At 43.2% G+C, this 26,504-nt stretch overlaps 2 protein-coding genes across 10 annotated transcripts in view; one reads left to right on the forward strand and one right to left on the reverse strand.

The window, feature by feature from the left end:
- Positions 1–409: 409 nt before the first annotated feature.
- On the reverse strand, positions 410–20,527 carry PRR14L (proline rich 14 like). 2 transcript variants are annotated; one of them, XM_064727242.1, is made up of 9 exons: positions 20,487–20,527; positions 18,763–19,255; positions 17,590–17,671; positions 16,312–16,377; positions 7,629–7,697; positions 6,699–6,867; positions 6,326–6,432; positions 4,697–4,768; positions 410–4,070 (listed from the first exon to the last, which is right to left on the reverse strand). In XM_064727242.1, exons 2-6 carry the CDS (start codon positions 19,210–19,212, stop codon positions 6,728–6,730), a joined length of 807 nt encoding a protein of 268 aa, XP_064583312.1. In that variant the 5' UTR covers positions 19,213–19,255; positions 20,487–20,527; the 3' UTR covers positions 410–4,070; positions 4,697–4,768; positions 6,326–6,432; positions 6,699–6,727. The 2 variants fall into 2 exon arrangements, with proteins under 2 accessions (XP_064583312.1, XP_064583311.1); XM_064727241.1 differs by having other exon boundaries at positions 421–4,070; positions 10,098–16,377.
- A 224-nt stretch (positions 20,528–20,751) lies between these two features.
- DEPDC5 (DEP domain containing 5, GATOR1 subcomplex subunit) overlaps positions 20,752–26,504 on the forward strand; it is a 44,160-nt gene continuing 38,407 nt past the window's right edge. For all 8 annotated transcript variants that reach the window (XM_064727155.1, XM_064727159.1, XM_064727161.1 and 5 more), the window contains exons 1-9: positions 20,752–21,023; positions 21,577–21,694; positions 22,398–22,485; positions 23,159–23,205; positions 23,539–23,624; positions 24,400–24,483; positions 25,147–25,196; positions 25,667–25,736; positions 26,070–26,148. In XM_064727155.1, the coding sequence (XP_064583225.1) occupies positions 21,637–21,694; positions 22,398–22,485; positions 23,159–23,205; positions 23,539–23,624; positions 24,400–24,483; positions 25,147–25,196; positions 25,667–25,736; positions 26,070–26,148 (562 nt within the window). In that variant the 5' untranslated portion in view covers positions 20,752–21,023; positions 21,577–21,636. The remainder of the gene's footprint in view (positions 21,024–21,576; positions 21,695–22,397; positions 22,486–23,158; positions 23,206–23,538; positions 23,625–24,399; positions 24,484–25,146; positions 25,197–25,666; positions 25,737–26,069; positions 26,149–26,504) is intronic.

Consider the following 26,504-nt stretch of genomic DNA (forward strand, 5'->3'; position numbering starts at 1 on the left):
AAATGCAGCAGCCTGCAGCTGACCAGGGATAAATTAAAAATCTGGGTTATACACAAGATTTTATGGGTTGGGAGGGCAGAGATGTTGTTTTCAGACACAAACATAACCAATGCTTCCTGGGCCTTGTGGGTGATCCTGTGGTGCAGCCCTGGGGTACATGAACCAGCCTCAGCCTCGAATCCCAGCCCTGAGCTGAGCAGGAGCTGTTTGTGCTCCTGCTCCTCTGCTTTCTGAAGAGATGGATGCTGCCTCAGTATTCTGAACAGCAGCTGAGATCATGCCTAATATCTGCCAGGCTGGGATGAAGAACACCAGAACTGCAGCTCTGTGTCTCAATAACAGCACTCCCTGTTACCCAGCACTGCTGATCTCTTTGGAGATTTCACCTTTCCCCCCTGCATGTAAGACATTATCATGCATATTTACCCATACAAGCCTAAAGGCCTTAAAAACCTGAAAAGTTCTCAGAAAAATTTATTTCCATAAATTAAAAACACACACAAAAGAAACAGTAAAATTTTAGATTCACACAATATTGAACAGAAACCAAATGCCAAGAGCATGATGGAGGCTAATGGCACAAATGTACAAATTCTCAGTGAGCTATTTGTTACCTTGATAGCATCATACAGACTTGTAATCCACAGTTACTATCCATATTCTAGAAAAGCACCTGGAACATGATATAACAAAGGCCCACCTGAAATAAAATACAATGAATGGGAACTGCTTGCAGGAACTCAGATCCAGCAAGCACAGGAACTCAAATGTATGCAGACACAAGCCAGGCAGGCAAATGCTGTACATACATTAAGGAGCCTTAGCTGCTCTAGTCATAGCATGATGAAAACAATGAGTTTTTTCTTCTTTTTTTTTTTTTTTTTGAAAGTGATCCTTCTATCTCTGACAATCAGCAAATTTAGCAAAGAGCTGCTTGGCTCTACTAAGAGACAGGACATGGCAAAAGCCTTGCAATCCTTCTCAGGCTGTTCTGGCCATCAGTTTGTGATGTACTTTCCATGGTGATACAAAAACATCCCCACTGGAGTGGGTCCACTTAATGAAAAGGCAAGTGTACACATCCTTCTGCTAGAGATGTATGCATGACCCCAAAAATGAATCCTCTACACTTTTTACTTTTAATTAGCTGTGCCAGAAGCAGCTCAGAGTGGAAATGCCCAGCTTTTACCCAGTCACCACTCCCAGTGTACAAGCAGCAGCCACAAGGAACAGGGCTGTTCCATGAGTGCTGTAAACAGAAACAGAGGTGGGAAAGGAAAAAACAAAAAAGTGCATAAGCAGGACTGACACCTGTATGCTGGGGAGGGGAAGAGATGCTTGGTCTCCACTAGCTTACATTGTCATACAAACACTAAACTGAAAGAGAATAATGCTGTGTGTTTGGGTTTCCACAAACTGAGGTCTGGGAGAAGCTAAACAACTGCAACATCATTTTGTAACTCCCCCAATTTCTGTAAACTGAAGAGTATTTGAGTGTTTTCTTTGCTCTGCTCTCTCCACTGTAGTTTCTAGGAAAAAAAGTCCATAAATCTTATTTCAATGCAATCAGAAACAAGAGAGAACAGGGAAGAAAGTAAAAAAAAAACCCACCCTAAACAAAACCCAACACAACCCAAAGGAAAAGGTTCAACACATTCCATGTTTTGAAGCACATTGGAGTCTGAACTTCTCCTGGACCCAAGTCTCTTTCCCCCCCACCCCAATCTATTTCCTTGAAAGCCCCAGTAGGCTTAATTACTTACAGCTTAATTGGTCACTGGAAGCCTCCCATATTAATAGAAGGTGAATGAATGCTCTGTAACAATCCCATTCTATAGCACAAATCCATAAAAATATATCTCTCACTCTTGCTACCACTTCCAACTAGTCAATAATTGGGCTAATAAGCCAACATAGGGAAACTTTCAAACATTTTTTAGGAGGCAATTGATCTTTGTTTTTTAGGGATTTCTTTTTACAAAAATAAAGAGAATCAATTAGAATGTTCTACAACAGCCCAGTAAGTTAACCAGAAAAATACTATGTCAATATGTTCAAAGTTTGCCTTGCTATTTTATCCTCAAACTCCAAACACTACTACTCTAAGTGTGCACTCCTCTCTTTTCTTCAGTCTTCCTGATTAAAGATAACTAGCCTTCAAAGCAAGAATATAAACTTCTACAAATCCCAGCACATAAGCTGGGAGCAAAACAAACCCAGATTAGATTTCTTTCAAGATTCAGGCACACACAGTGTAATAATTCTCTTCCATTTCTCTACTCTCAAAGCTCTGCAATTCAACAGATTGCTTGTTAACATTTAGTTTTCTGTTTGGTCAGTAACAGAAGTGGTAGAGCAACAGAAGATAATGATGGTATTTGCAGTCCTGCATTTATTGGGACTTTATAAAAAATACCCACCCATTAGATATTTGCTCAATTTGAAGGTAAATCGAAACTCTATTATATGGGTAGATAAATAAGAAAGTGCAAGTTCAAGTGACAAGTGAAAGAAAGAACAGACTAATTAAATTTGAGCATCCCAGCAACAACAGCTTTGCCTGAATAACTTCTCTAGGCACTAAGGGACAGAAATTACCTGAACAGCAGCATTGGATTTATGCTTCCAGTGAAGTTTAACAGGAGTTATGCCAGAAGGGAGCTCTCTTCCTTCCAAAGGTAGAGCTGAGAAATTGCCCAGTGCTGCATCAGATAATTACAAATGGCCTTACATAATAAAAACAATGTCCACATACTCAGAGGCTCTTTGTACAGCACTGGTTATTATCTACAACAGTGCTGTACAGAGAGTATTTAATTATGAGCTACAGGAACTGTAAATCTAAAATGGTAATAAAAACCCCAAACCCTTCTTGTTGACATTAAAATCAAGTTAGTATGAATGGAATTAAAATAACTTTAAAATAAGTATCAAAGATTTTGCTGGTCTTCCTGCATGCAGCAGCTCAGCTCAGTTAAATAAAAATCTCTGCCTATGTATCCTGCAGCTTAACACCCTCATGGACCAATTACCTTTTCCTCTGGAGAAGAAGTTGGCATCAGCCAAGTAAGTAAAAAAATATTCTATTTGGGGAAAAAAATAGTACTGGGCACCATTTTTCCTTAAAACATGACCTTTTTTGAGTTGAATTGTGTTAAAAGCAGCATATACAAAGTGCAAGTTATTTAATGTCTTAATTATGTGGGGCTTCTGCTGCCTGGAGCCAGGAAGGGCAAAGATACTTAGAAGGAACCTTCTAAGTTAACAGAAGGAAGAAACAATTGAATGAAAACCTAGACATCTACTTTTAATTCTCAAAAGGTTAGTGGTTTATCAAGAATGTGTTTGCTAGAATTCTTCTTTATCAAACACCATATCTCTTTTGTCAGCTTGTTAAAAATAGCCATTGCAGTAACAACAGCAGACTCAAATGTGCAAATGATCTGGAGTACAGAGTTCTAGCATCACTGGAGGTGCACTACTTCCTCCCTGACACTGCTACTCTACCCCCAAAAGATATATAAACAGAACTAATTAAATATAAGCAGTAATTTCCAGAGGTTGAGAAAGGAAGGGTAAATTTCACGTGGCTGTGCTACACTCCAACAGGGACTTAAAAGAATCCCTCCAACAGCATTTAAAAAAAAATAGCACCTTAAAGAGGGTCCCAGGCAAAAACTTGATTCTCAGATGTTAGAGCAGTGGCAGAGTAGGGTATGGAGAAGTCAGTAGACTTCTCCCATGAAAAAACTACTAAAGAAGCTGACGGGACCATTCCAGCTAAGTGGCTCCCTCAGATGCTGGAGGGCTGCTCCTGCTCAACCTCCTCTGCAAAAAAGGCTTCAAGGTCCATCAGCTTCTGACTCAGAAGAACATCTAACTCTGCACTCTGCAGTGCAGCTCTTTTTGCCCGGGTGAAGCTCCCCACTGCTTTGACTTTGCCTCGTGTCTTCCTTTTCCGGGGAAGGGTAAAGTCCTGAAACTCCAGAATCCGCTTTCTCTTTTGCTGGCTGACAGAGATCAAGTGGCCATTCTTCTCCTTGGGCTCCTCAAAGATTGTTTCCAAGCTCCTGGTAAAAAAAAAAAGGAACAAAAATCATGAAAACCTTAGCAGCAGCCACCTTACTGACTTTCATAATCCACCTTACTGGATTTCATAACCCAGGTAAACACACTTTAACTTTTATATTTTATATTTACAGCCCCTCCCCACCTCTTGTAATGTGATCTGTACCTTACATCTCCTACAATGCACATCACTGCCAGCTCAGTTATTGCTGCACAGACATTTGGGTAGAATCTCTTTGTATTTCAGTTCTAAAGCACAATTATAGAATCTTAATTTTACAGAATAAATAAGTTTGAGCATTTGATGACAGGCTGTTATTGTTAGTATTTTAAAGAACATGTAATTCCCTTTGAATTTTGGAAAGTAAGTACTGTACTTTGATGGAGACTGGAATAAATGGATAAGTGAAAAAATATATAAAAATCCATACTTAACCAGCTGCAAATTCTTAGTTCATATTCTATTTCACTTTTAAAAATCCAAACTGTAAAAGATACTATTTTCAAATGAACTTTCTCTAGCAGTTTAAACTAGACCAATTTTAAGAATATATCTCCCTCTCATTTTTCATACACCTTTCATCTCCCCCCACCCCCTAATAATTTACATTTAGGAAGGAGAACCAACCTGGCAGGAGGAGGGGACTTATAGTTCTTGTTTGTGTAAATTTCTTCTAAACTAAATTCTTTCTTCTTAAGCCTGAAAAAGTAATGACAAATCAATCTAGAAGGAAGAATCTCGTAACAATCTCTCTTCACAGCAAGCAGATTTACAAGAAACAAGTACTGTTTGCATTCTGTGCCTAAATTAAATGCTAACTAATTATGCTTTAACTAACTGGGGACCAGTTGGAATGAAAAATGAGCTCATTAAGTACATAATTTCATAGTGTTTTATAAGGTTGGTATCAAGACTTGCCCTTTCTGCAGAGATCAATATTCCTTCCAGCATTCTGTGATGCTTTGAAATAATGATGATGCTCAAAAGGGGAAATGCCCTTCACCTTTTTGTGAAAGCTGAGAAGTCTTACAGCTTAACAGATTAATATTTCATCTCCTGAGACTGATTTTAGTTATGGACAGTTACCAAGCTGATCTCTGAAGAAATGCATCCTTTAGTCAAAGGTGGTGCCTGTGTTTAGGACAGAAGTCACCCCAGATGAAATAAGCCTAACCTGAGCAGTATGAGTACCAGGCACACTGGATGATTGACTGGAAAACTTGAGCAGCATCTGGCTCTGTGATTCCCCACACTTCCACTGAGCTAATGCTTCCCTAAGATCATACCCCAAACAAAGAAACTGTAAAAAACTCCAACACAATTTGCATCAACAGAACTTCCTAACAGATCACTTCATCTCACTCTGTCCGGTTTCGGCTGTTTGAGGGGCCTGGAAAGGCCCGGAGTGGCCTTGGGGCAGCCCGCGTATCAAAGGACCAGAAGAGGCTTCAGTTCTTCTTTCAGTCTCGGTGTTTATTAATTGTTTATCTAAAAGATTTTCTCTCAGCCCGACAGAGCTCTGCTCAGCAGCCAGCCATGAGCACACTGTGCCCCCTCCGGACAGCCACCTATCTTTATACCCAAAGTTACGTGTACAATATTTATCATTTTTCCCCAATCCTTTTTATTCTTATTGTCCGGTGCACTTTCAGTAATGACCAATCCCAAAGTGCCACCATCACCACAGAAGATGGAGAAGAAGAAGAAGAAGAAGGACAGGACACGCCCCAATTCCTCCATCTTACTTCTCTAAACCCCCCTGTACAGAAATCCTAAACCCTGTGTTTCACTCTCTAATTAACCAATCCCTTCACCATTCACCCCGGTGAAACCCTCCTATCCTCATACAGGTGTCGTCTCCTGTGTAGGATCAAAGTCCAGCCACCAGACACTTCTGGAACATTCCAGGACTCCCGAGCCCCCCAAGGGTGGTCTCGGTGACTCGGCACCTCAGGACTGAGCTGCTGAGATCCCACATCACTCTGCACTGCAGGTTGACTGATTTTCCCTTTATCAATAAAACTTCTTTCTTCTTTAGAAAAATGATTGCATTGCAGCTTGCTTTTTCACATTTTGCCTAAACTCCAGTCAGCAGTTTTGATCCAGTTGATAGAGCTGTGTCAATCATTTCTTGTAAAGGAAATAAACATCAGATGTAACTCAACTGGGGCTGTATAAAATAGCAGGGGTAAGAGAAGCATTTATTGAAATGATGACACTCAAATGCTTTGAGTCCATTTCAGAGGCACTGCTCACCTTTTTGGTTTGGGCAGTCCCATTGGAGTAAGGTTAGGGTCTGGCTTAGGAACAGTTTTCCTGATTCGGATCTGTGAGACTTTCTTTGGCCTCTTTTCTGGCTCAGTCTTAAGAAAGAAAGATGGAAAAGTTAAAAACAAAGAAATTAAAACCATACTAGTCAACAGAATTCCCTTTTATTCTGAATATACATTATCTATAGAATAAACATTCCTCTCTGGTTTGCCACCTTCTTTCTCTGCAGCAGCACAGAGTAGGACCTGCACTCTGTTTTCTCTCCTCATCTTTAACAGTCACTTGATAATATCCAGCAGCAGCTTCAGCTTCTGGAGAACCAAGAGTCTGAGAGGTCTAAAATATAAAATGAACTCACTTTTTTCAGTTCTGTGTCATCTTGGGATCTCAGACAGGCTGGAACAGAAGCATCTGCTTCATCAAGGGCAGGGATGTGGAGCTCGGATGCTGAAAGCCTGGGGGGAGATGGCAATGGCTCTGGAAGTGTGTGAGGCTTTGGGGATGGAGGAGGGAATGAAGTTTCCAGACTGTAACAGAGAAAAGGGGAACATGAATGTAGATTGATACCCAAGTGATAATGCAACAGCATTCCATGCTCTCAGGAGATGTTCCTGAATTGCAATATGGGCACAAAACCCCAACACATTTCACAGAAATGGCCCAAGTGAATGAAGTCTGGCACACACATACACCCAAACCTGCTGCATCCCATTGATCCTGACACCACCTAAACTGCCAGAGTATTTGAACATGTCATTTAAAACCCACTCTTTTCCTTTGCATACAGCTAAACAGTACACAGCTCTATATATGAACTGACAGAAAGGGATCAATCCTCCTTTTCTGCCAGCAAATTTCTTTGACACAACTATTAATCCTACTTTTTGTTTACAGATAAAATATAGCTGTGATACCTGCCATCCCTGCACTTAGAAGGAATAGAAGGAAGTTTCAGCACCTATCATCCAGATGCTAAGGCAGAAAGGACTTCTATCCAAGTAAAGAGTCAAACTTCTACAGTCTCACATATTCATTGCATAAGAAGGGCACAACACGGTTAAAAGTAACAGAACTGTTCTGTCCAATGTTCTGTGTGGTGTTTGCATCACTGCCCCTCCACTCCTCCATCACATCACCCAGTCAGCTTTACCTCACCCACTTCCTAACCAGAAAGCTGTTCTGGCAGTGAACTGCCAAAAGCTGAAAGCCAAAATGACATCACAATGGCTTTCTGAGGAATGTTATGATCCCACTGCTCAGAGTAAATACCAACACCCCAGATACTCACTGGATTGCACGGCCTGCAGGCTGCAGTGCTCCCATACTCTGCACAGCTGAGTGTGGTAACATGGCACAGCTGGGTCAAAGAGGAATGAAAAAAAACAAAACAAGACAGAAATTAGGGCTACACTATAAAAAGATGAAGGAAAAATTATTAGTATAAACTGGATTGTAAGACAAGATGCTCATATCAGGAATGAGAATGAAAGACTAAAATGATACAAAAGAAAGCCACATCTGTTTAGGGAACTAAATTTCATTGTTAGGGAAACTGTCCTGCTTTCATTTAAAAATGGTAGTAATGAGAAAAGGAAATAAAGGCACAGAAAGGGAATGAGACAGTAATATTAAAAGTCATAATTATTTAAAGTCTGAAAATTGTCATGCTTTCTATGAAAGTCTATTTTTCTAATTCAAAACTTCAAGTTGTTACAATTTAAGGAACCAAAAACCTTGAAGGAACTTGGTTACTAAAGAAAATAGTGCATAATGGCAACAGTAACAGGTAAAAGGAAGTACTTCCATTAAATTAACTCCCTGTTGTCTCTAACTCCCACAGTACCCTTACGTGATTGGAATAACCAAAGGCCTTTCCATAAGGGTTGGTAATGACCAGAATTCTATGGCATAAAAGTCAGCACAGCAGCTCTAAGTCCTTTGATATTAAGCTTTACTTTTGTGCCCAAATTGTTAACAGCAGGAAATCACTCAGGACAGCTTTTATTACATTCAACAGCAAATCTTGTATTTGCTGTTCTCTCTAACCAGCAGTGAAATGCACTTCACTGTTCTAAAGCAAAGATGGAGTTCTACCAAGGAAATGAAAACCAGCCATGCTGGAAGCACAGGGAAGTCCAACCACACATAAAGAGGTCAGAAAACCCCACTTATTGTGTTCATCACTTATGTCAGAACTGTAACATTTTGTTTCAACATTCCACTCATTATTCCAATGTTACTGGAATCTGTATCCACAGTGCAGCAGAGCCCTCTCTGTCAGAGACAGAGCTTATTGTTTTATGCAATAATAATACAAAATTATAAGCACAGAAGGAAATCACTTTAGAAATTTTTAATTCGAATAAGCATTAATTAGGAAAAATCTTCAGTGAAAGAATGCTTTATTATTGATAGTGGAAGGGACAGTGGAAATTAGGTAGGGCAACTACTTTAGTTCCCTGTTCTCCTGGTTATTGAGAACACAAATTGTGAGTGAAATATTCTAAAGAGAACAAATCTTTTCCAGATGAAAATAGCCTGCAGGGAACTTTTTGATTTTTCTGATTTTTAATTATCTTAAAACAGGCAAGAATTTCTGTCATAGTGGGAGCTGAAAAGGCTTTTATACTGCACCAAACATACCTCTAATATTTATGTACCAAACAGCTGAGTGGGACAGATTTACATCTGCCTCATACACATACACACCTTTGGCAGACATTACAATTTATATTAACAAGAGATAAACTTTTAGGTATGTTACCCATCTATACAAAGCAAATTGCAGCATTTGTTATCTGGCAAGATTTTTGGTTATATTTGTGTCAATCTGTGACATAGGCTAAATTCAACAGCTCTCCACAGACTGCCACACTAATCAAACCAATTAATTAAACAGACTTTGGTGCAGTGCTCATGAAGCTCTCTGCCCAGGAAATGCAAGGTGACAAAATCAGGGACTGAACTGCCCTGTGTTACTGAGGGATAAAGGGCAAAATCTTTGCTCAAGGGCATGCAAAAATCCTGGAACAGAGCTAGGAACTTCTTTCATTCTTTTTATTAACAAAATGATCTTAAATGCTCATAGCAAAGTAAAGTTAAATATGGAAAGTAGATTTCAGTCCTCTTCCCACTTGTACCAAGATTGACACACAGAGAAAAATTCATTACAATATTAACTGGAGCTACATTTGCTTGTGCCAGTGTCACATATGAAAATCCATAGCATGCATAAAGAGGTTTCAATTAGCATAGAATGGTCATGGAATACAATTAAAAATGTTACTGAATGACATCCCCCCGCCCTTTACAATTCTTCCTGACCTGATATTGAGCATTTTACAGTGGTTCCAAGGGGTTTTTGTGGCTCAGACCTCTGAAAAAAACTTTCCTACCTCAGAAATCCAGTTCCTCTGCAGTCACTCAGAATAGACCTAATGAAGTAGCTCACCTTTTGCATTATATACTCTGATGCATGGTGTGTATATTTTGCAAGGGAGAAGAAAATAGAGTTAGCCATTCTGCCAAAACAGGACAGTATTAAAGAAGCGAAGGCAAATATATTTAAATTCAGCTAAAAGACTGTTCTGTAAGAAAGGATCATCCACGCTGAGCCATTCCTGGAGCAGAATGTGCAGATCTGGAACAGGAGAAACTGAGCCTCCAGTGCAAGCTGCAATCACCCTCTCCCTCCCAAAGAGGAGCAAGAATATACCCTGCACACATTTACTCTCAGAAATAAGGTGATGGGTTTTACCTGTTGTCGATGGCCACACTTGGCTGCCACTTGCAGTGACTGGAAAGGAGAGGAGTGATTTCGGAAGGACAGACAGCGGGACCGTGCTGACTCCAAATGGACAACACCCTGCCCAGGGAGTAGGGCAGTGAGGACACCAGGCCTTGGGGGACACACCTCGGCAGCCTGGCCCCTTTCAAACCCTGGGCCAGCTGGGACATAAACAGTCTCTGGATGGTAGGAATATGGCTGGTTAAGTTTCTTCTTCTTGTCCAAATCCTGTAACATCCAGGGGAAGAAAGTGCCAAAACTGTGTGAAGGCCGAGCCTGGAACAACCTCCTCTTCTTCCAGCTCCAGTGTTTCTTCCAGGATCAGGATGAACAGCAACAGTCCTGGGGGTTGTTGTGGAGTGAGAGGAATGAAGATCATTATTTACACAGGAATCTTCCTGGAAATGGAAAGCTGTTGTATCTGAACAGCTCTGAGAAAAGAGAAAAGACAAAGTCCACTTTGAAGCTGGTGCTGGAGTTTCTCTGAAAACTGGGCTGTGCTGTACAGAGTGCTGGGATGTAATCCCTCTGAGGTCTGTCACAGGACTGGAGTTCAATTTTATGTGGCAAGAAATTGGGAAAACTGAGGTGTCCAAGAAAGGGGCTGGAGGCTCGTGGCTTAAATCTGAAGAAAATATTTTGGTAGTTTCTACAGGATAAAGTGCCAAAGGCTGAAAGCTGAACATCTTGGTGCAGCAGCTGTCAGCCCAGCGTGAGTGTACGTTCCTGTTAATGCAAGAAAAGGCTTCCAAGAGATTTTTAGATCTGCATTGGCTGTACCTGTCACGCACTGGAAGAATTTCAGAAGAAGATGGCAGAGGTTCTAAGTCACGGCTGCTTTTGGCAGGGGCCAGGAGCTTGCTGGCCATTGCAGACAACTTGCTCAGCAATGCTGGTTCTTTGGTACATTTTCTAAATTTCAAGCTGTTCAACAAACTGCACCTTTTGGCCCTCTGCCTTGGCATATGCACAAATCTCATGGCTGTTTCCTTTTCCACTGTTGGTGCTTTACATGCAAAGTACAAAGATTCCAGAAGCGGGTTTTCCTGTTTAGGGAATATTTCCAGGGGAATCTCAGAGACAGGTGAACTTTTCATTGTTTTCATTTTTCTTACAGTTTTTAGCTGATACAATGTGGGAACTTTTTTGCATGTCCTTCCAGGTTGTATTTTTAATGGAAGTTTATTTGTAGTTCCTCTTCGTTTATTTGTAGTTCCAAAGGCACCAGGGATCCCATCATACCCTAAATTAAGGTTCAGGTTTTTCATTTCTGAATCCTGAGTCTTCAAAAACTGTGAGCTAATAAAATCTGTGGTAATCTTTGGCCTTTTAACTTCTTGTAAAGTGCTACATAGTTTACTTTCACTGCCTCTTACAGCAACAATCTCCTCTGAAGGACCCCCCAAGTTTGTACTTCTGGATGTCATCAACTCAGAAGAGCTGCATAAGAGTTCAGAACTGTGCAACACACTTGGCTGCAGTATGATTTTTGCTTTCTCCTGATGTTCTAACTTCTGTTCTTGTTGTGCCTTGCCCAACTGATGTGCTTCCATCTTTCCATACTTCTTCTGTATAAATACTTGACGTTCCTCTATTTGATCAGCTCTCTCTGAACATAAAGCCCCATTTTCCTTGCAAACTGCACCTGTTGGTATTTTGTCCTGGCTTTCTGTTACTTCCTTTACATTATCTTTGCTCCATGCATTCAGTTTGTAAGGCACACACGCTTCACTGCAAACCACACCGTTTGGGGATGGTTCTTTGCAGCTGTCTGATAGCGTGCTCAGAGGAGGAGAGAACGTGGGCGTTGCATCATCCTGCACTTCTGGGGCAGCCTCTGGGGCAGATACAGCTCCAGCCTGACAACCATGCACAGTTTCTGAAAGTACACTGGTACCTGCTGAGTTTGGGAGCTTTGTATCATTCTGTCTTTCTTCTGAAAGACTATTGAATTTAGATCTTGGGATTTCTTCCAAAACCTTTCCATAATTCTCAATCCTGAGGGGGACTATTTTGCTACCAGACTCTTCAGAATCTTCCAACAAGTCCCATGAACAATCTTTGGGCAGCCTTCCTCTAGGGGCTTCCTCTTTTCCTATCATCTCTTGTACACAGGTGTTCTTCAACTTCTCTTCACCAGGACTTGTTGGTGAGCTCATGTCCATGTCTTTCCCAGCTGGCATGCAAACCCCTTCACCTTTCAGGCTTTCTTTGCTGTGGGCACAAACTCTTGAGCTTTTGGCACCATTCAGAGAGCCAGCTGCTGATTCATTCCCTGAAGATGGAACCTCAATATTGCTGGATTTTTTCTTAACAGAAATTGTTACAGAAAGGATTTTTGTCATTGAAGTATCTTTGCTAATTTTTTTGTCTGCAGATGAAATATCTCTTTGTGGATTCTCAGATGACATACACAGCTTTTCTTTCTCAGGCAGAGAGATGTGAGAGTTCAGAGCTGACACAGTTTCTGAAACCACCTGAGTCTTACTAGAAGTTTCTTGGCTGTCAAACTTCTCAGAATGGGATGTACAAATACCCCTTTGAGCATCAGTTTCTTTACCAGGTTTAAAAGTTAACAGTGGGTGAGAGTTATTTAAGATAGGAGTTATACTCAGACCTTCTCTGTTTCCTGTACCTGACAGCACATTTATATTTTCTGGCTTATCTGTATTCTTAACCTTCTCTTGACCAGGAGGACTTTTTGGTGAGCTCATGTCCATGTCTTTCCCAGCTGGCATGCAAACCCCCTCACCTTTCAGGCTTTCTTTGCTGTGGGCACAAACTCTTGAGCTTTTGGCACCATTCAGAGAGCCAGCTGCTGATTCATTCCCTGAAGATGGAACCTCAATATTGCCGATTTTTTTCTTAACAGAAATTGTTACAGAAAGGATTTTTGTCATTGAAGTATCTTTGCTAAAACCTTCAGCTGAAGATGAATGACAATTATCTCTTTGTGTACTCTTGGGTGACATACACAGCTTTTCTTTCTCAGGCAGAGAGATGTGAGAGTTCAGAGCTGACACAGTTTCTGAATCTGCCTGAGTCTCAACACAAGATTCCTGGATGTCAAACTTTCCAAAATGAGATGGACCAACGCCACTTTGAGCATCAGTTTCTTTACCAGGCTCAATAGTTAACTGTGGGTGAAAGTTGTTTAAGATAGGATTTATACTCAGACTTTCTCTGTTTTCTGTATCTGAAAGCATATTCCTGTTTTCTGGCTTGTGTGAGAGACTCCCATGAATTGATGAAATGGGCAGAAATTGAGCACCAATTGTATTTTCCTGGTTCTCCACCAACCACTTTATCTTTGGCAAAGATTGCTGCATTTTGTTTCCTGCAAACACCAGCTCTGCTTGCTCTTTTGCACATTGGATAAAACGAGCCTGCTGTGAGCACTGTGCTTTGTCATCAGATAAGTTTTCTTCAAGAGCTCCTTTATTGTTTCTTTCACATCTGTTCTCATGTTCTTGTAGTCTGATTGTCTTCTCTTCAATCAGATCACTAATGGAGTCCATGGATCCTGAAGAATCTTCATTTTTCACACCAATTAAAGAGTCCAAACCCATTACATTCTCTGGTACAGCTCCTTTAAACCTGGTTTCTCTTGCACATGTATGGTCTAACAGAGGCAGGTCACCACCTGTTTTTAGCAGAACCTCTTCACTGTGATTGGGATCAGTTTTGTCTCTTTCCACAGAACCGGTTGTGCTTTGTGAGCCAGTGTTTGGTTGGTTGGTTAAACTTTCCAAATGCTGCTCACTGCCCAGCACTGGGACATCAGACTCACTCTGACAGGGACGAAATGGATTTCCCAAGGGACAAAGGCTCTCCTCAGCACGTTGTGTTGGAATGTTCCCGCTGTCCAGGGCTGGCTGTGGGTCACAGGTTGGAGGGCTACACTCAGAGGGATCAGCTGGGAGCAATGGCATTTCTTCCTGCTCATGTTCTCTCTTCCATGGGCCTAACACAGAGTTGTAAAATCCAAAATTATGAGCACAGGTGTTTTTGTTAGATCTGATGAATAGCTGTTGACGAGTCCTATTTCTCTGATTGCCTTCAGGAGCATTGGGGGAATCCACAGCTTTTGTTTTATCAAACTCCTCTATCTGGGAAGCACACATGCCAATGTGTTCTTTTGCCTCATCTCTGTCACAAACAATTTCACTGCACATTGCTTTACAAAGATCAAATTGTTCCACAACCTCCATATTCTCATTTGAAACCTCACCTCTTGCCAAGGTAGCAGCAGACTTCTCTGCAGTATATGCTGAGCAAAACATGTTTTTTCCTGTGGGAATATAATTTGTACCATGTAGAGCTCTACCTCTGCTGCCCCAGTCATTTTCCCAAAGAAGAGATCCACGTGCTTTTGGAAAGATCATTGCCTCTTTACTGTTATATCCTGATGAAGACACTCCTTCCAAATGATCATTTTCTTCAATCTTAGCAACTTCAACACCAAAAGACTGACTGTTCAGGAAAACTTCATCCCCACATGTACTCCCTGATAAAATACAGGAAGTGCTGGCAGCTGTACACTGTTTTTTTGTACTCTTGTTATTATAAAGCCATGTGTGACAATGTTCATTTTCTAAACCAATGACCATTCTCTCCATATTTCCTGCAGAAGATTTTATATTCATTTGGGATACTCTGCTTGCTGTATTGGGGTTATCAAAAGTCATGGAATTTACAGAAGACTTGAATTTGTCTTTATGAAGCAAAACTTCAGCAACTTTTCCCGCTGGTGTTCCAGAAGCAGCAATTAATTCTTTTCTAGACCAGTTATCCCAGGCCTTGTCCCTGCATGAAACTTCATTATTAGTACAAGGAAGACACTCCTTATAATGAGGTTCTCTTGATTTTTGTAAAACAGGAGGTAGAGTTACATTTAGTGTATAAAACAAATTTGTTTTCTTCCCAGTGGATAATCTGTTATTACCATCAGCTTCTGCAGCTCCAGCTAAACCACCAGCCAACTCTTCTGATGTTTTATTGCTCCCAGATTCCTTTTCAAGCAGTTGTGCCTTGGGTGAGTCTTTTCCTAGCTTGGTACCAAGATGAAGACAGCTGTGGTTACTGAGAGGAGGGGTTTTGTTGGCAGTACTGTAAGAGCAGATGTCTCTCTGCCCAGTTTCATGGGAAGCAATGGTACTCGTTTCCACCCACAAACTATTTTCTGTTGTATCATTCTTGCATGGGTCACTGACAGAGAATTGCCACTGGTCCTTTTTCAGCTTCTCACCTTCTGATGGGAATATTTTAAATTTTTCTTTTGAGAACTCCTCAGGAGATGAAGCAACAGAACTAAAAACTGGAGAATGAGACTGCTCAGAGTTAGCAGCCTTTTGAGCTTCAGGCCAGCTACAAATTTCAACGTTATCTCCCACAGCAATTCTTCTCCAGACTTCAGCAGCTTCTTCAGATTCAGAGCTGCATGATCTTCCTATAGCAGCACTTAATTCCCTAGGATCAGGTCTTGCACTAGATAATCCTTTTTTCCTCACCACTGAGATCTTCTCTAGTGGTGCAGATGTGGAGGTTTGGCTTTTTAAAAACCCAGTTCCGTGATCATAAAGAGTGTGGTGTTTGATGTTTTGGGGAAGGTACTTCTGGGGGGTTTCACTGAGAATTCTGTGAACTGCAGAACTGCCTTCTGGTGGCACATTTCCCAAGTCCAGATAACAGCTGCTTTTCAGAACCGGACATAAAACTTTAGATCTTTGTGTGGAGAGTGTTCTACAGCTTTCTGCTGAGAACAACTCCTGAGGTGCCTTTTGTTCAGGTACAGGACCCTTAAAGAAGTCATAAGCATCATTTTCTTCATCCTGCTGACAAGTCTGGCAATTCCCAAATGACGTACTGAATTCCTTAAGCGGATTTTGTCTGGGTAACTTTTCTTCTCTGACCTCCAACACAGACACACCACTCCCCCCTGTTCCCAAGGGCATGGCAGCACGGGCTTCTGACCCACCATAGTCACTTGTTTTTTGTGGATGATCTGCAGCTGCTCCAACGTCCATGACTTTTAAAGGCCCTAAAAACCCTAAGATGCTGGTTTCTGAAACCCCAGCTCTGGCCATGAGTGGGCATTGATTGCCCTCGGGTGGAAGACCTGTACTCACTCTGTCACTCCTGTATCCTGCTTTACTAAATATCCTAGTCCCATCAGCCTTCATACCTTGTACTTCTTCAGTGAGCTTTGGCAGAGTTTCAGCTGTCACCTGAACATTTGCTTGGTTTTCTTCTGCATAAGAAAAAAAATAGAGCAAATCAGAACTATATGCTAAATTTAGAAGGCATTCAGCTTATTAAGTACCTTTTGTTGTTGCACACAACACTCTGTGCAGTGTTGGTTACCAAATGTTCTTAAAAGTGACAATTGATGCTAACAATTTTAGTACAAGTCTTTAGAGGAAAAAACAAACTATTCCACCACAAAGCTAAGGTAACAAAACCAATCCTTTTCACTACAGACATTTCCATGAGCAGCAGGCATTCCAAGCCCTGCACATTTCAGATTCCTCTAACATCAAGCTAGGTGAATGCAGGTCCTGTAACTTAACACACAGGAAGCCGTGGCCAACATTAAAATAATGCTTATTTCTAAGATCAAAATTGAACATAGGCTGGGACTTGATCTGCTCCAGCCTAGAAATAGGGCTGGAATTGTGTGGCCATTTCCATTTCTTTTTCCTAGGAGACATGTCTGTCATTAACTCATCCACAGGAAAACAAGACATATCTCATCTGCCCAAGCAATTTGGATTATTCATCAAGTTTCTTCTGTAAAATCACAAGGAAGGTGCTAATTAAAAAAAATACAGTTACTGTAGAATATCTTCATACTCAAAACTTTACAGGGAAAATATTTACTCAGACTTCTGCAGATTTTTTCCCTCTTTCCTAGCAAGCACCAAGACTAGATGGCATTTGCAAGCTAAACACAAGTTTAGGTAAAGATAGCAGGGAGGGAAAAGAAAATAATTACTAGATACAGGCAAAGTGACCAAAGTACTTGGAGCTAGAAAATTATGGAGGAATTATAATGAAATTAATAATTACTTGAACTGTCCTCTTTCTTTGGATTCTGCACTTTCAATTGTATTTTTTAGAACATTAAAAAATGAATGAGTAATAGTTTTTTATATATATGTGCTATTACTGCTCTCATGCACTCCATCTTTGAAACAAAAGGAAATACAAAACATCTGCTATTAAAAAACCTCTTCTGCTTTGGAAACAAATAACTAAACCACATCTTCTACAGAAAAGGTCTTGAGGCAAGTACATTCCCAGCCAGGAGAAAGTACAGCATTAAGTTTTGATAGTGTTACAGTTACACAGGGTAATACTTTCTAAATGAGCCATCTCACAATCACTCATCTGTTTTAAATCAACAATAAATAACTGGGAGAGAATCAGGGGCTGGATGGAGATGTACAGCTAAAATAACTACCTGTTCTCCTCAGAGATCCTGTAATTTCAGTGCAATAGGTTCTCAAAGACTTTGCCTCTTGCTCATTTAGGTGAGGGTCCTCCTGAAACAAGACAGAAACATGGTCAGACATGGTTAGCTATGCTTAGACAGAAAAATGGTTAGATCTTGTGAAGTGTCTCATGTCTCAGGGACTGCATCTGCTCAGCTGGGTTAGTTCAGAATAAGGAATTCACTAAGAAACCTCCAGACACATCAGCCCTGGCCAGAGGCAGCCTTGCACTGCAAGGGCTTCACACAAGCACAAAGGATTTATCCCCAAACCACTGCTGTATTTATCAGCAATGAAGTCTTGTGATGTGGCAGCTAAAATGTAAGTACATGGCTTAAAATGCAAATTGTTAAAAATTGGAATGAGAAGAGTAATCCAGTCTCCATGTCTAGTTCACAGCCCCAAACCACTACCACTAGACTCCTGGGAAGATGTGTCTCTATTAGAACTTGCCTTCTACCATTCCTTGGACTCAAACCCACAAAGCCTGGAACAGGTGACCTAGATCTGTCAGCAAAACCACCAAACCATGATCCCACAACCAAACCACCTGCATTTAGAAATATGTGAAAATTCATCTTTAAAACTGAATGACTATAAAGAATTTAACAATTTTAATTTCACAAGAGTGATAAATAATTTTTTTAAAAAGTCAGATAAATCAAACAGATATCAAAATTTGGAATTAAACACACAAAATTATGCAACACCCAATAATTAAGGTAAAACACTCAGCTGTGCACCTTTTTCTGTTACATATCTGCCTTACACCATTCCAGCAGTATTTAAGCAAGTGAAAACATTGGTATTTTAAAATACTGCTGGTTTACTGAATTATTGTCTAATTTTTCACTGGAGCCACAATAATCCAGGCACTGACACACACACACACTCCTGGATGTGCCCAAGGCCAGGCTGGAGGGGGCTCTGAGTAACCTGGTCAGGTGGAAGGTGTCCCTGCCCATGGCAGGGGGTTGGAACAAAATGACCTTCAAGGTCCTCATCCCATCCAAACCACTTTATGATTCTATACTGAAGACACAAAAAAGAACCAGGAAACCTATTGCCAAACCCACTGCCTAGTGACTCTAAGCCTAAATTCAAATTATATCATGCAGGGATTCATTTCTGCATTCACTTACTTGTTCTGACCAACTTTTCCCCAGAGTTAAAGGACAACATTCAGCATGATGGTCCTCAGCACCTTGTGCCTCTTCATCTTCTTTCTGGTACCCATCACCAGAACAGTCTAATTTCCTAAAGTGTCTTTTTCTGCTTTTTTCATCCTCTGCAAGGTCTCCAGCCTGTAGTAATTCTTCAGGAAAGGATTCTGCTGGCCCATGAGAAATCACCTGGAGCACGTCACCCAGATCCTGTGTCTTGTGGCAGAAGTTTCCCAGGGCAGAAGTCCATGGCCCATCCCTGTGTGCCAGCACGGGCACCGGCCCGTCCGACTGCGCATCCAAGGCCAGGCTGGGCCCCGGCACTGCCATCAGGTCCCTGGAGAAGCTCTCTGGCAGCCCAGGGTACAACTCCTCTGTTACAGCAGACACAGAGGAATCGAGGAGAGACTCCACCCCAGACGAGAGCATCAGGGCTGTTGAAGATCAGTTGCCCTGAGCTTTTCAGTTTATCCTAAAAATAAAAGCAACGTTAAATCAACGTACATTGGATGAACCATAGAAAACTCTGAGCTAGAAGGGATCCTCAAGGATCACTGAAATCCAACTTCTGGACTAGATTAGAAGGAAAAGCTTAATTTCTCAAGATTCAAGTATATATGTTTAAGAAAGACACTTCCAAATGTGTCTTTAAGAAAGGAGCTGAGGAAGATTTGAGTATCTAAGGAAATGCTCCATGAACAAATGAAGAGAATAAAGTGAAATAGATATTCCCAAGCCTCATTTTCACATTCAAACATCTCCCTGCAGATTTAAACCACATCTTCTGAATAACCTGAGAAGAGATAATAAAGCAAATCACTGGGGCTTGTATCAGACATCCTCCTCCTTCACTAGAACTAAAGCACTGTTGGATTTCCTGGGATTTTCATGAGTTTCTAGTCTTTGGAAAAAAGCTCCAAGTTTTCTTCACATTCTGTGCCTCAAACGAACACTGTCTGAGCCATCGGCCTGTGCCTCTGAGCTTCTCTCATGTGAGCACTCTGTGCTGTCCCGGAGTGCAGAGGGTGCCTTGTGCCAGGACACAGCCCCGCTCCCGATCCTCCTGGGCCCGGACCCGAACACCGGCACGGCTCTGTGAGCACGGGCCAGGAGCTCCGGCTGAGCTGGCACCGCTGTGTCGGCTCCGGGACAGCCCCGCCGTGCAAACGCCGCCGTCAGTCGCTCCCGGAGGCTCACGGACAGCACCGGGCTAAGCCAGGCCCTAGAGGAGCACCGGTGACTCAGTTTAACGAAACTCGGGCTCATCAGCCGAGCGCTGCTCCGTGCTCCTCTAGCAGGAGCAGCCGGTACAGACACCGGGGAAACTCGCACCAGACCCCCGGGAACACGGGAGCCCACTGGTCCCGGGAGAGCATCACCGTCCCGGCGGTGCCGCCCGAGCCCAGCCGCGCCGGGACCGGGGGCGACGCTTTGTTCCGAGCGCCGCAGCAGCGCCGACAGACCCGGCCCCGAGCCCCGCTCCTTCTCCGCGGCAGCAGCCCCCGCACCGCCCGGACCGAGGGTCCGCAGCCGCCCTGCGGCGGCGCACCGGAGATCGCCGCTCACGGTAATTACACAACCGCCGGCTGTGTCTCCCCCGCGCCCGTGCTGAGCAGGGCCCGCGCCGCCCACTCGAGCCCGCTCAACTCCCGCCGCGCGCAGGAGGCGGGGCCCGCCCGGCGCGCCCCGCCCGGTGCCGTTACCTGAGCGGCGGCGGCCGCCGGCCCCGCTGTGCGCGCCCGCCGCGCCCCGCCCCGCGCGCATCACTTCCGCATCCGGGGCGGGCCCGGGACGGAACTGGCGGCCGGGGCTGTGGCCCCGCCTCCGGCAGCGCCCGCCCCGCCCCCGAGCGGCCCCGCCCATCACCGGGCCGGGTCTCACATGCCCCGCCCCCGTAGTGGGCGTGTCCCCTGCTCCTTCCCACGGTGGCGGCGCGTGGGTCACGTGGCGCGCGGCCCCGGACGCGGAAGTGCCGCGCGGTACCCGCGGGACGGCACCGCCGGGGCAGGGCCGGGCCGGGCCCCGCGTTGGGCGCTCCGCGAGCAGGGCCGGGACTGCGCCGCGCTCCGCTCTGCTGTGGCACGGCCGGCCCCGGCCGCGCTGCCCGGGACTGTGAGCGGCACGGAGCGTTGGCTGGGCTCCCTTGGCGCCCGGACTACACCGTTCTCCCCGGTGTCCTTCCCCCGTGCTCTGCTGTGAGCCGCCGCGCTGCTCGCTCTGTGCTACTGCCCCCCGTGCGGGTAAGGACCCTGGCGGCCCGTGTGCCCCTCGCCGCTGCTCCGGGCAGGCACTCGGGTGTCTCGATTCGATTCTCTTCCCCTGTAAGCGAACGGACGCAGCGGTTCCATGGCTGTTTAATGCCATAGGCACGGCAGCGCAATGGAACCGCTTGGCTTTGTTTGCTCTCCGCTCTTTGAGGCGCCCCCGGTGCGGCTCTGCCGGGTCCCAGCACCAAGCGGCGCTGCATTCCAGACCCGCATCAGTTCCAAGTCATAGAGTTTGTTTTAACAAATGTTAGTTATACGGGGCTTTTTTCCCACCACGACTCTGTAGCTCGGTAATTGACTTTCTGTAAGCGCTTCTGCAAGCTCAACCCTTTAATCTATTAGAAAAACACACTTTTAGCACACTCTCTCCTTGTGCCTGTAGCTGCCCCGCAGTCTCCTGTGCTGGGCGCAGCTCTGCCACGCCGCGGTGAAATCGGCCGGGACAGCGCGCTGGGTTCACGTGCAGGACATAAACAATGGTTCTGCATTGTCAACAGATCTGTGTTTGCTTTCCTTTCTATGTTAGATATGCAAGATGCCTTTAACCGTCTTGGCTCGAAGCGTCTGAGAGGAACTGGAGCTCAAGATGAGAACCAACAAGGTGTACAAGCTCGTCATCCATAAGAAGGGGTTTGGAGGCAGTGGTCAGTATCCCCTTGCTCATAACAGTGAGATCAGCACTCACTCAATTGAAAACAATTGTTTTATTGTAAAATTGCAGTTGTGAAAGAGTGAAGATGTAACAAGCAGTATTTCCAGCCAGAGTTTGGAAAGATCTTTCTAATAACAGGATACAGCAAAATAAATGAACGTTTATTGGAAGAGACCAAGGTTGTATCTAAAAATAAAATAGCTTTGTTTTTTTCTTCCTCCCCTTTTGTTGCCACACTTCTCTCTTAATCTGGTGTTTCAGTCACCCTAAGGAGTGACACACATTCAGTGACTTATGGCTGCACATGGATGTGTTTCTGAGCACTAATAACAGTGCCACTGATTGGATTGTTCACTGCTTCTAGATTTACACATTGATAAATCTTGTTGAGATTCTATAGCTGTCTACTTTCCTGCTGGTGTTTGTTGTATGAAAAGTACAGAAGATGATTCTGGTTGTCTAAATAAGACACAGTCTTTTGTGAACACTTCTTTTGTGAAAGTTCTGTTATTTGAGTTGTTTGTGCCTGCAGGAGTGGCTGGGTAGGGACCCTGTCATGTGGGGAGTAGAAAGCATTTTGCTGATGTGTTCATCTTGGTTTGGAATATTTGGTATGCTGAGCTGTTGTAGGCAAACATGCAGGTGTCTGTTTAGTATATAGCTGTTCACTGCCCTCGTTCACTTATGTCTTGTAGATGATGAACTGGTGGTGAATCCTAAAGTATTTCTTCAAATCAAGCTGGGAGATGTTGTGGAAATTGCACATCCCAATGATGAATACAGGTGAATTCTCTTTGCTGATATCAGTGAGGCTGGAGCACTGAAAGGATCTGTTCATGTGTAGTGCTTTCTAGGGTGAGAGGCTCTTGGGGCTGACATCACTTTGCCTCAGGATGCTGTCATGATTTTTTCTGCCTAAAGAGAAGTAAAGAGGTAACTTTAGCAAGAGTGCTTCATTAAAATTTATGAAGTTCTTGTGTTTAGTGTTAGTTTGCTGATCTTCCATAGGCCCAGTAGCACCTGAATATAGAATTGACAATGTCTGTAATGCTCTTCCTAGATCTACTGTTACTTAAAGATTATTCTCCTATCCTACAGTATATCCTAGGCAAAATTAAAATTTTGTGGCCTTGTTGTATGAACCTGTTCATCCTGCAGCCTCTGTCTGAAAGGCAGCAGTAACTTGTGTGAGGATCTGAGAAGTTCTTGTGTGACCTGGTTTCCCATTTGTAGTTTCATCTTTACCTCAAGAGTACCTTATAATTATGAAGAGTGTAAGGAGCAAGACAGAGAGACAGGTGGAGAGGATGGTGCATGAAGCTTTCTAGAAAATATTAATGTTTCTCTCCATCTTATCCTGTGGTCCATGTTACTAAATAGTTTTAAATGTGTGATTTACCAAAGAGACTGTTGGTACCTCAACTTGTCTACTTTTTTTTCCTCTTCTCCATGCTAGTCCCCTGCTTCTCCAAGTGAAGTCACTTAAGGAAGATCTGCAGAAAGGTAAAACTTGAGACTTATGCACAGCAATATCATATGAAGGGTGACGTGCCTGGGCTGTACCTGTAATTGACTAGTGTGTGTATTTAATTTCATCTGAAAATCAGTGCTTTGTCTGTTTAGCAAGGGAAGGATTAGAATTTTAACAGAAAATGGGCAATTAGTTCTAAATCTGCTTTTGTTTGGGTAACATGAGTATGGTTTAAGCAAACCTGACTTTTTAGCCTGAAATGTGTGTTTCATGACAGTCTGACTGTGCTGGTTTTGTAGCTGCAAACCACTTGGAACCTGTTGGTGACATTGACCCCTCTGCTGTCCTTTCTTGCTCTCTGGCAGAAACGATCAGTGTGGACCAGACAGTGGCGCAGGTGTTCCGCCTGCGGCCCTACCAGGATGTCCATGTCAATGTTGTTGACCCCAAGGTCTGTGGGTTTGCCACTGTTTCCATCCATTCCATTACTTAACTCAAGTTACAGCCCTGTGGCTTTCCATCTACAGTAGTCTGGGGGAAGAAAGGCATTTATTTTTCGTTGAAAGATATTTAGTCTTCTTCTCTAAGAAAGTGAGCCTTAGGCTTTTGAATTATTTGTTGGTTTGTTATATGTTGCTTCTCTCCCTGCAATCTCTGCTCTCTTTTTGAACTCTATGATCCCGCTTCCACAGAGCTTGGTAGAAATGTAGAACATTTCACATATTTTTAAATTTCAAAAATTCATGAGAACCAGGCACAATAAAGAAAAGCAGAAAGTAGCCTAGTCAGAAGAAGAGCCATGGCCTGGATTTGCATTATTTGGTACCACAGAGCCTCTTACAGAGGGGCATTTCCTGTAAATGTTCCAGCTGTTAAAAGAGCTGCAGTCGGAACTTACATTCTGCACAAGACAAAAGTCTGCAGGAAATGAGGTTTCCTTAATGTCATGAAAAATGGCAATAATTTATTTCAGCTTCCAATCTGCACTGAGACTTATAGTACAGATTTAGTCCTTGGGCTTTTTCTGATCACATTTTGCAAGATTTTGCAACTCACAGTAGTTGAGGTACATGCACAACTTTGTTATTTATCTTGCAGTTTTAGGGATATTGACTTGCTTTTGAATGGCATTTCTTGTAACATTTGGTTATTAAATGAACAGATTGGGCTGCCCTACTTAGAAACAACCAGTAAAATCTAAGCAGTGTTTTTCATCCATTTCCCAGGAGGTGACCTTGGACTTGGTGGAGCTGACATTTAAAGATCAGTATATTGGGCGTGGGGATATGTGGAGGCTGAAGAAGAGTTTGGTAAGGCCCCTGCTGCCCTTGGGCAGGGTGCAGCTGATGAACCTTTTCTTTTGCTTGCTGTGCATGAGAAGAAGTGCTTTGCAAAATGCAGAGAGCCAAAGACAGTGCCTGCAGCTCCTGAGGATTTTGTGCTTTGAGTGGCACATCAGAGTTGGAGAAATGGGTGTAAATGCTGCAGAAAAACAAATCCCATCATTTCCTACTCCACTGGTATAATTTTGATTACTGCCTTGGGTGTTGAAAATGAGTATAGAGAGGTTTTTTTGCTTATGTTCTGAATTTTAATGATTGCTACATTTGGAAGGAAATGAGTCCAAATGTTTTTCAGGCAGAAGTATGCTGAAGTGTCCCCTCTCTGAGAGTACCACTTAATAAGCAGCTATTAGAGTATCTGCTGCCTGCATCTCTGAAGTGCAGTCTGTAGCTCCTCTAAGTGCAGTGAATTAGGCAGATGGTCCCAGTCAGAGCTGATCTGTGTTAAAAGTGGTTTTCTGTGTCTATTACAGAGGTTCTGTAGGCTGAGCTATTAGTAGTAACTACACTGAATGGACTTTGTGACTTCTGTCATAAAAATCATGTTTGAGTGCCAGTGGGTTTTATGTACATTGTTCTTCTCACTCTGAGCCTGCTCTTCTTCTAACACCTGCAACTCTTCTTTCCTAGGTCAGCACATGTGCATATGTCACCCAAAAAGTTGAATTTGCAGGTATCAGGTCAGTGCCTCCTCTGAGGGCTTACTGTTGCTTATTGCTTTAACTTCATGAGTTTTAAGTATCCAGCTGGAGACTCTTCTCTGAAAAATCCCTCATGTTCCATTGTTCTCTTACTCATCTATAAATTTCTGTTTGCACCATGGGGTATGGGAAGGCTTCTGTCTGGTTTGGGGTAAAATAAACTAATAGTAGGGCAACCAGCTACACTTGTGTCTCTTTGAATATTTGCCCCCCTTCCCAAGCTGTATTAATAGTTCAGAGGGAATTACTTCAGTTGCTTTTGGGGTGACACAGGGACAAGAAAATGTGCAGATGCAAAGGGAAATGGCTGTTTGACATAGTTTGGGTTAAACATCAGGTTTTAACCAAATAAGTCATCCTTGAGTGCAGATTTTGGTACATCTCTTACTTGCTCAATTACTGATTCTCTAATCTTCATATTCAAATATTCTGCACTTCTTTTCTTCCAGAGCCCAGGCAGGTGAACTGTGGGTAAAGAGTGAGAAAGTCACTTGTGGATACATCAGTGAGGACACCCGGGTAAGAGCTCAGGAAACAGGGGAAAGCAGTTTTCCCTTCCTTTCCTTGCCTGCCAGGATTTTGTAATTCTGCCTTGCCTGCAGATTTGTATGGATCATTGCAATTGGCTGTGTTGTGAGGTGAAGAATGGCAGGAAGTTCAGGACAACGAATCATTATTGAACTTCAGCTCTGCTAGGAATGGCTTGTTAGAGGGGAAAGGCAGCTTGTCAGAGGGGAATTTGCCTGTTTTGGAAGGGCCACAGTTGTATGAGTTGCTGTGCAGTTAACCTCTTCATTTGGGCCTTCTAATGAATGTGCTTGGTTTTAAAGGAGGTCTTGCCTTCCTTTGCAGGTGGTCTTCCGCTCCACTTCTGCCATGGTTTATATTTTCATCCAGATGAGCTGTGAAATGTGGGATTTTGATATTTATGGTATGTAGGTAACTGTGGCTGTGGATGGTCACAGCTGTCCTTTCTGCTCCTGCTATTTTTTTCTGCCACTTCCAGCAAAGTAAAATATCCTGCCTTTGGCCTGAGCAGTGCTCCAGGGTGTGTTGTGGTATTTCCTTAGGTTCTTCCTTGCAGTGCCACCCATTGCTGTCCCTGTCTGTGCCATCCTTGTCCTGTCCCTGTGAGCCTGGGTACCATTATCTATCTCAGCCATGAAATCACTGTGAGCACTGGAAAGGTTTTCTATGGATATGAACATGTTGGGTGATGAGGGCAGGTGCAAGTTTGTGATTCCTGAAGCCAGAAATGTGTCAAAGTCCTGTGCAGAGAGGACCTTG

Source organism: Zonotrichia leucophrys, chromosome 15 (assembly GCF_028769735.1).
Source record: "Zonotrichia leucophrys gambelii isolate GWCS_2022_RI chromosome 15, RI_Zleu_2.0, whole genome shotgun sequence".
Lineage (NCBI taxonomy): Eukaryota > Metazoa > Chordata > Aves > Passeriformes > Passerellidae > Zonotrichia > Zonotrichia leucophrys.

What these genes read in the sequence shown, in the direction of transcription:
- PRR14L (XM_064727241.1), bottom strand. Translation starts at nt 19,212, where the DNA reads ATGCTCTCGTCTGGGGTGGAGTCTCTCCTCGATTCCTCTGTGTCTGCT. An exon ending in CCTGCAGGCCGTGCAATCCA is followed by an intron (nt 6,868 to 7,628) that starts GTGAGTATCTGG and finishes TCTCTGTTACAG; the next exon opens with TCTGGAAACTTCATTCCCTC. An exon ending in ATGACACAGAACTGAAAAAA is followed by an intron (nt 6,433 to 6,698) that starts GTGAGTTCATTT and finishes TTCTTTCTTAAG; the next exon opens with ACTGAGCCAGAAAAGAGGCC.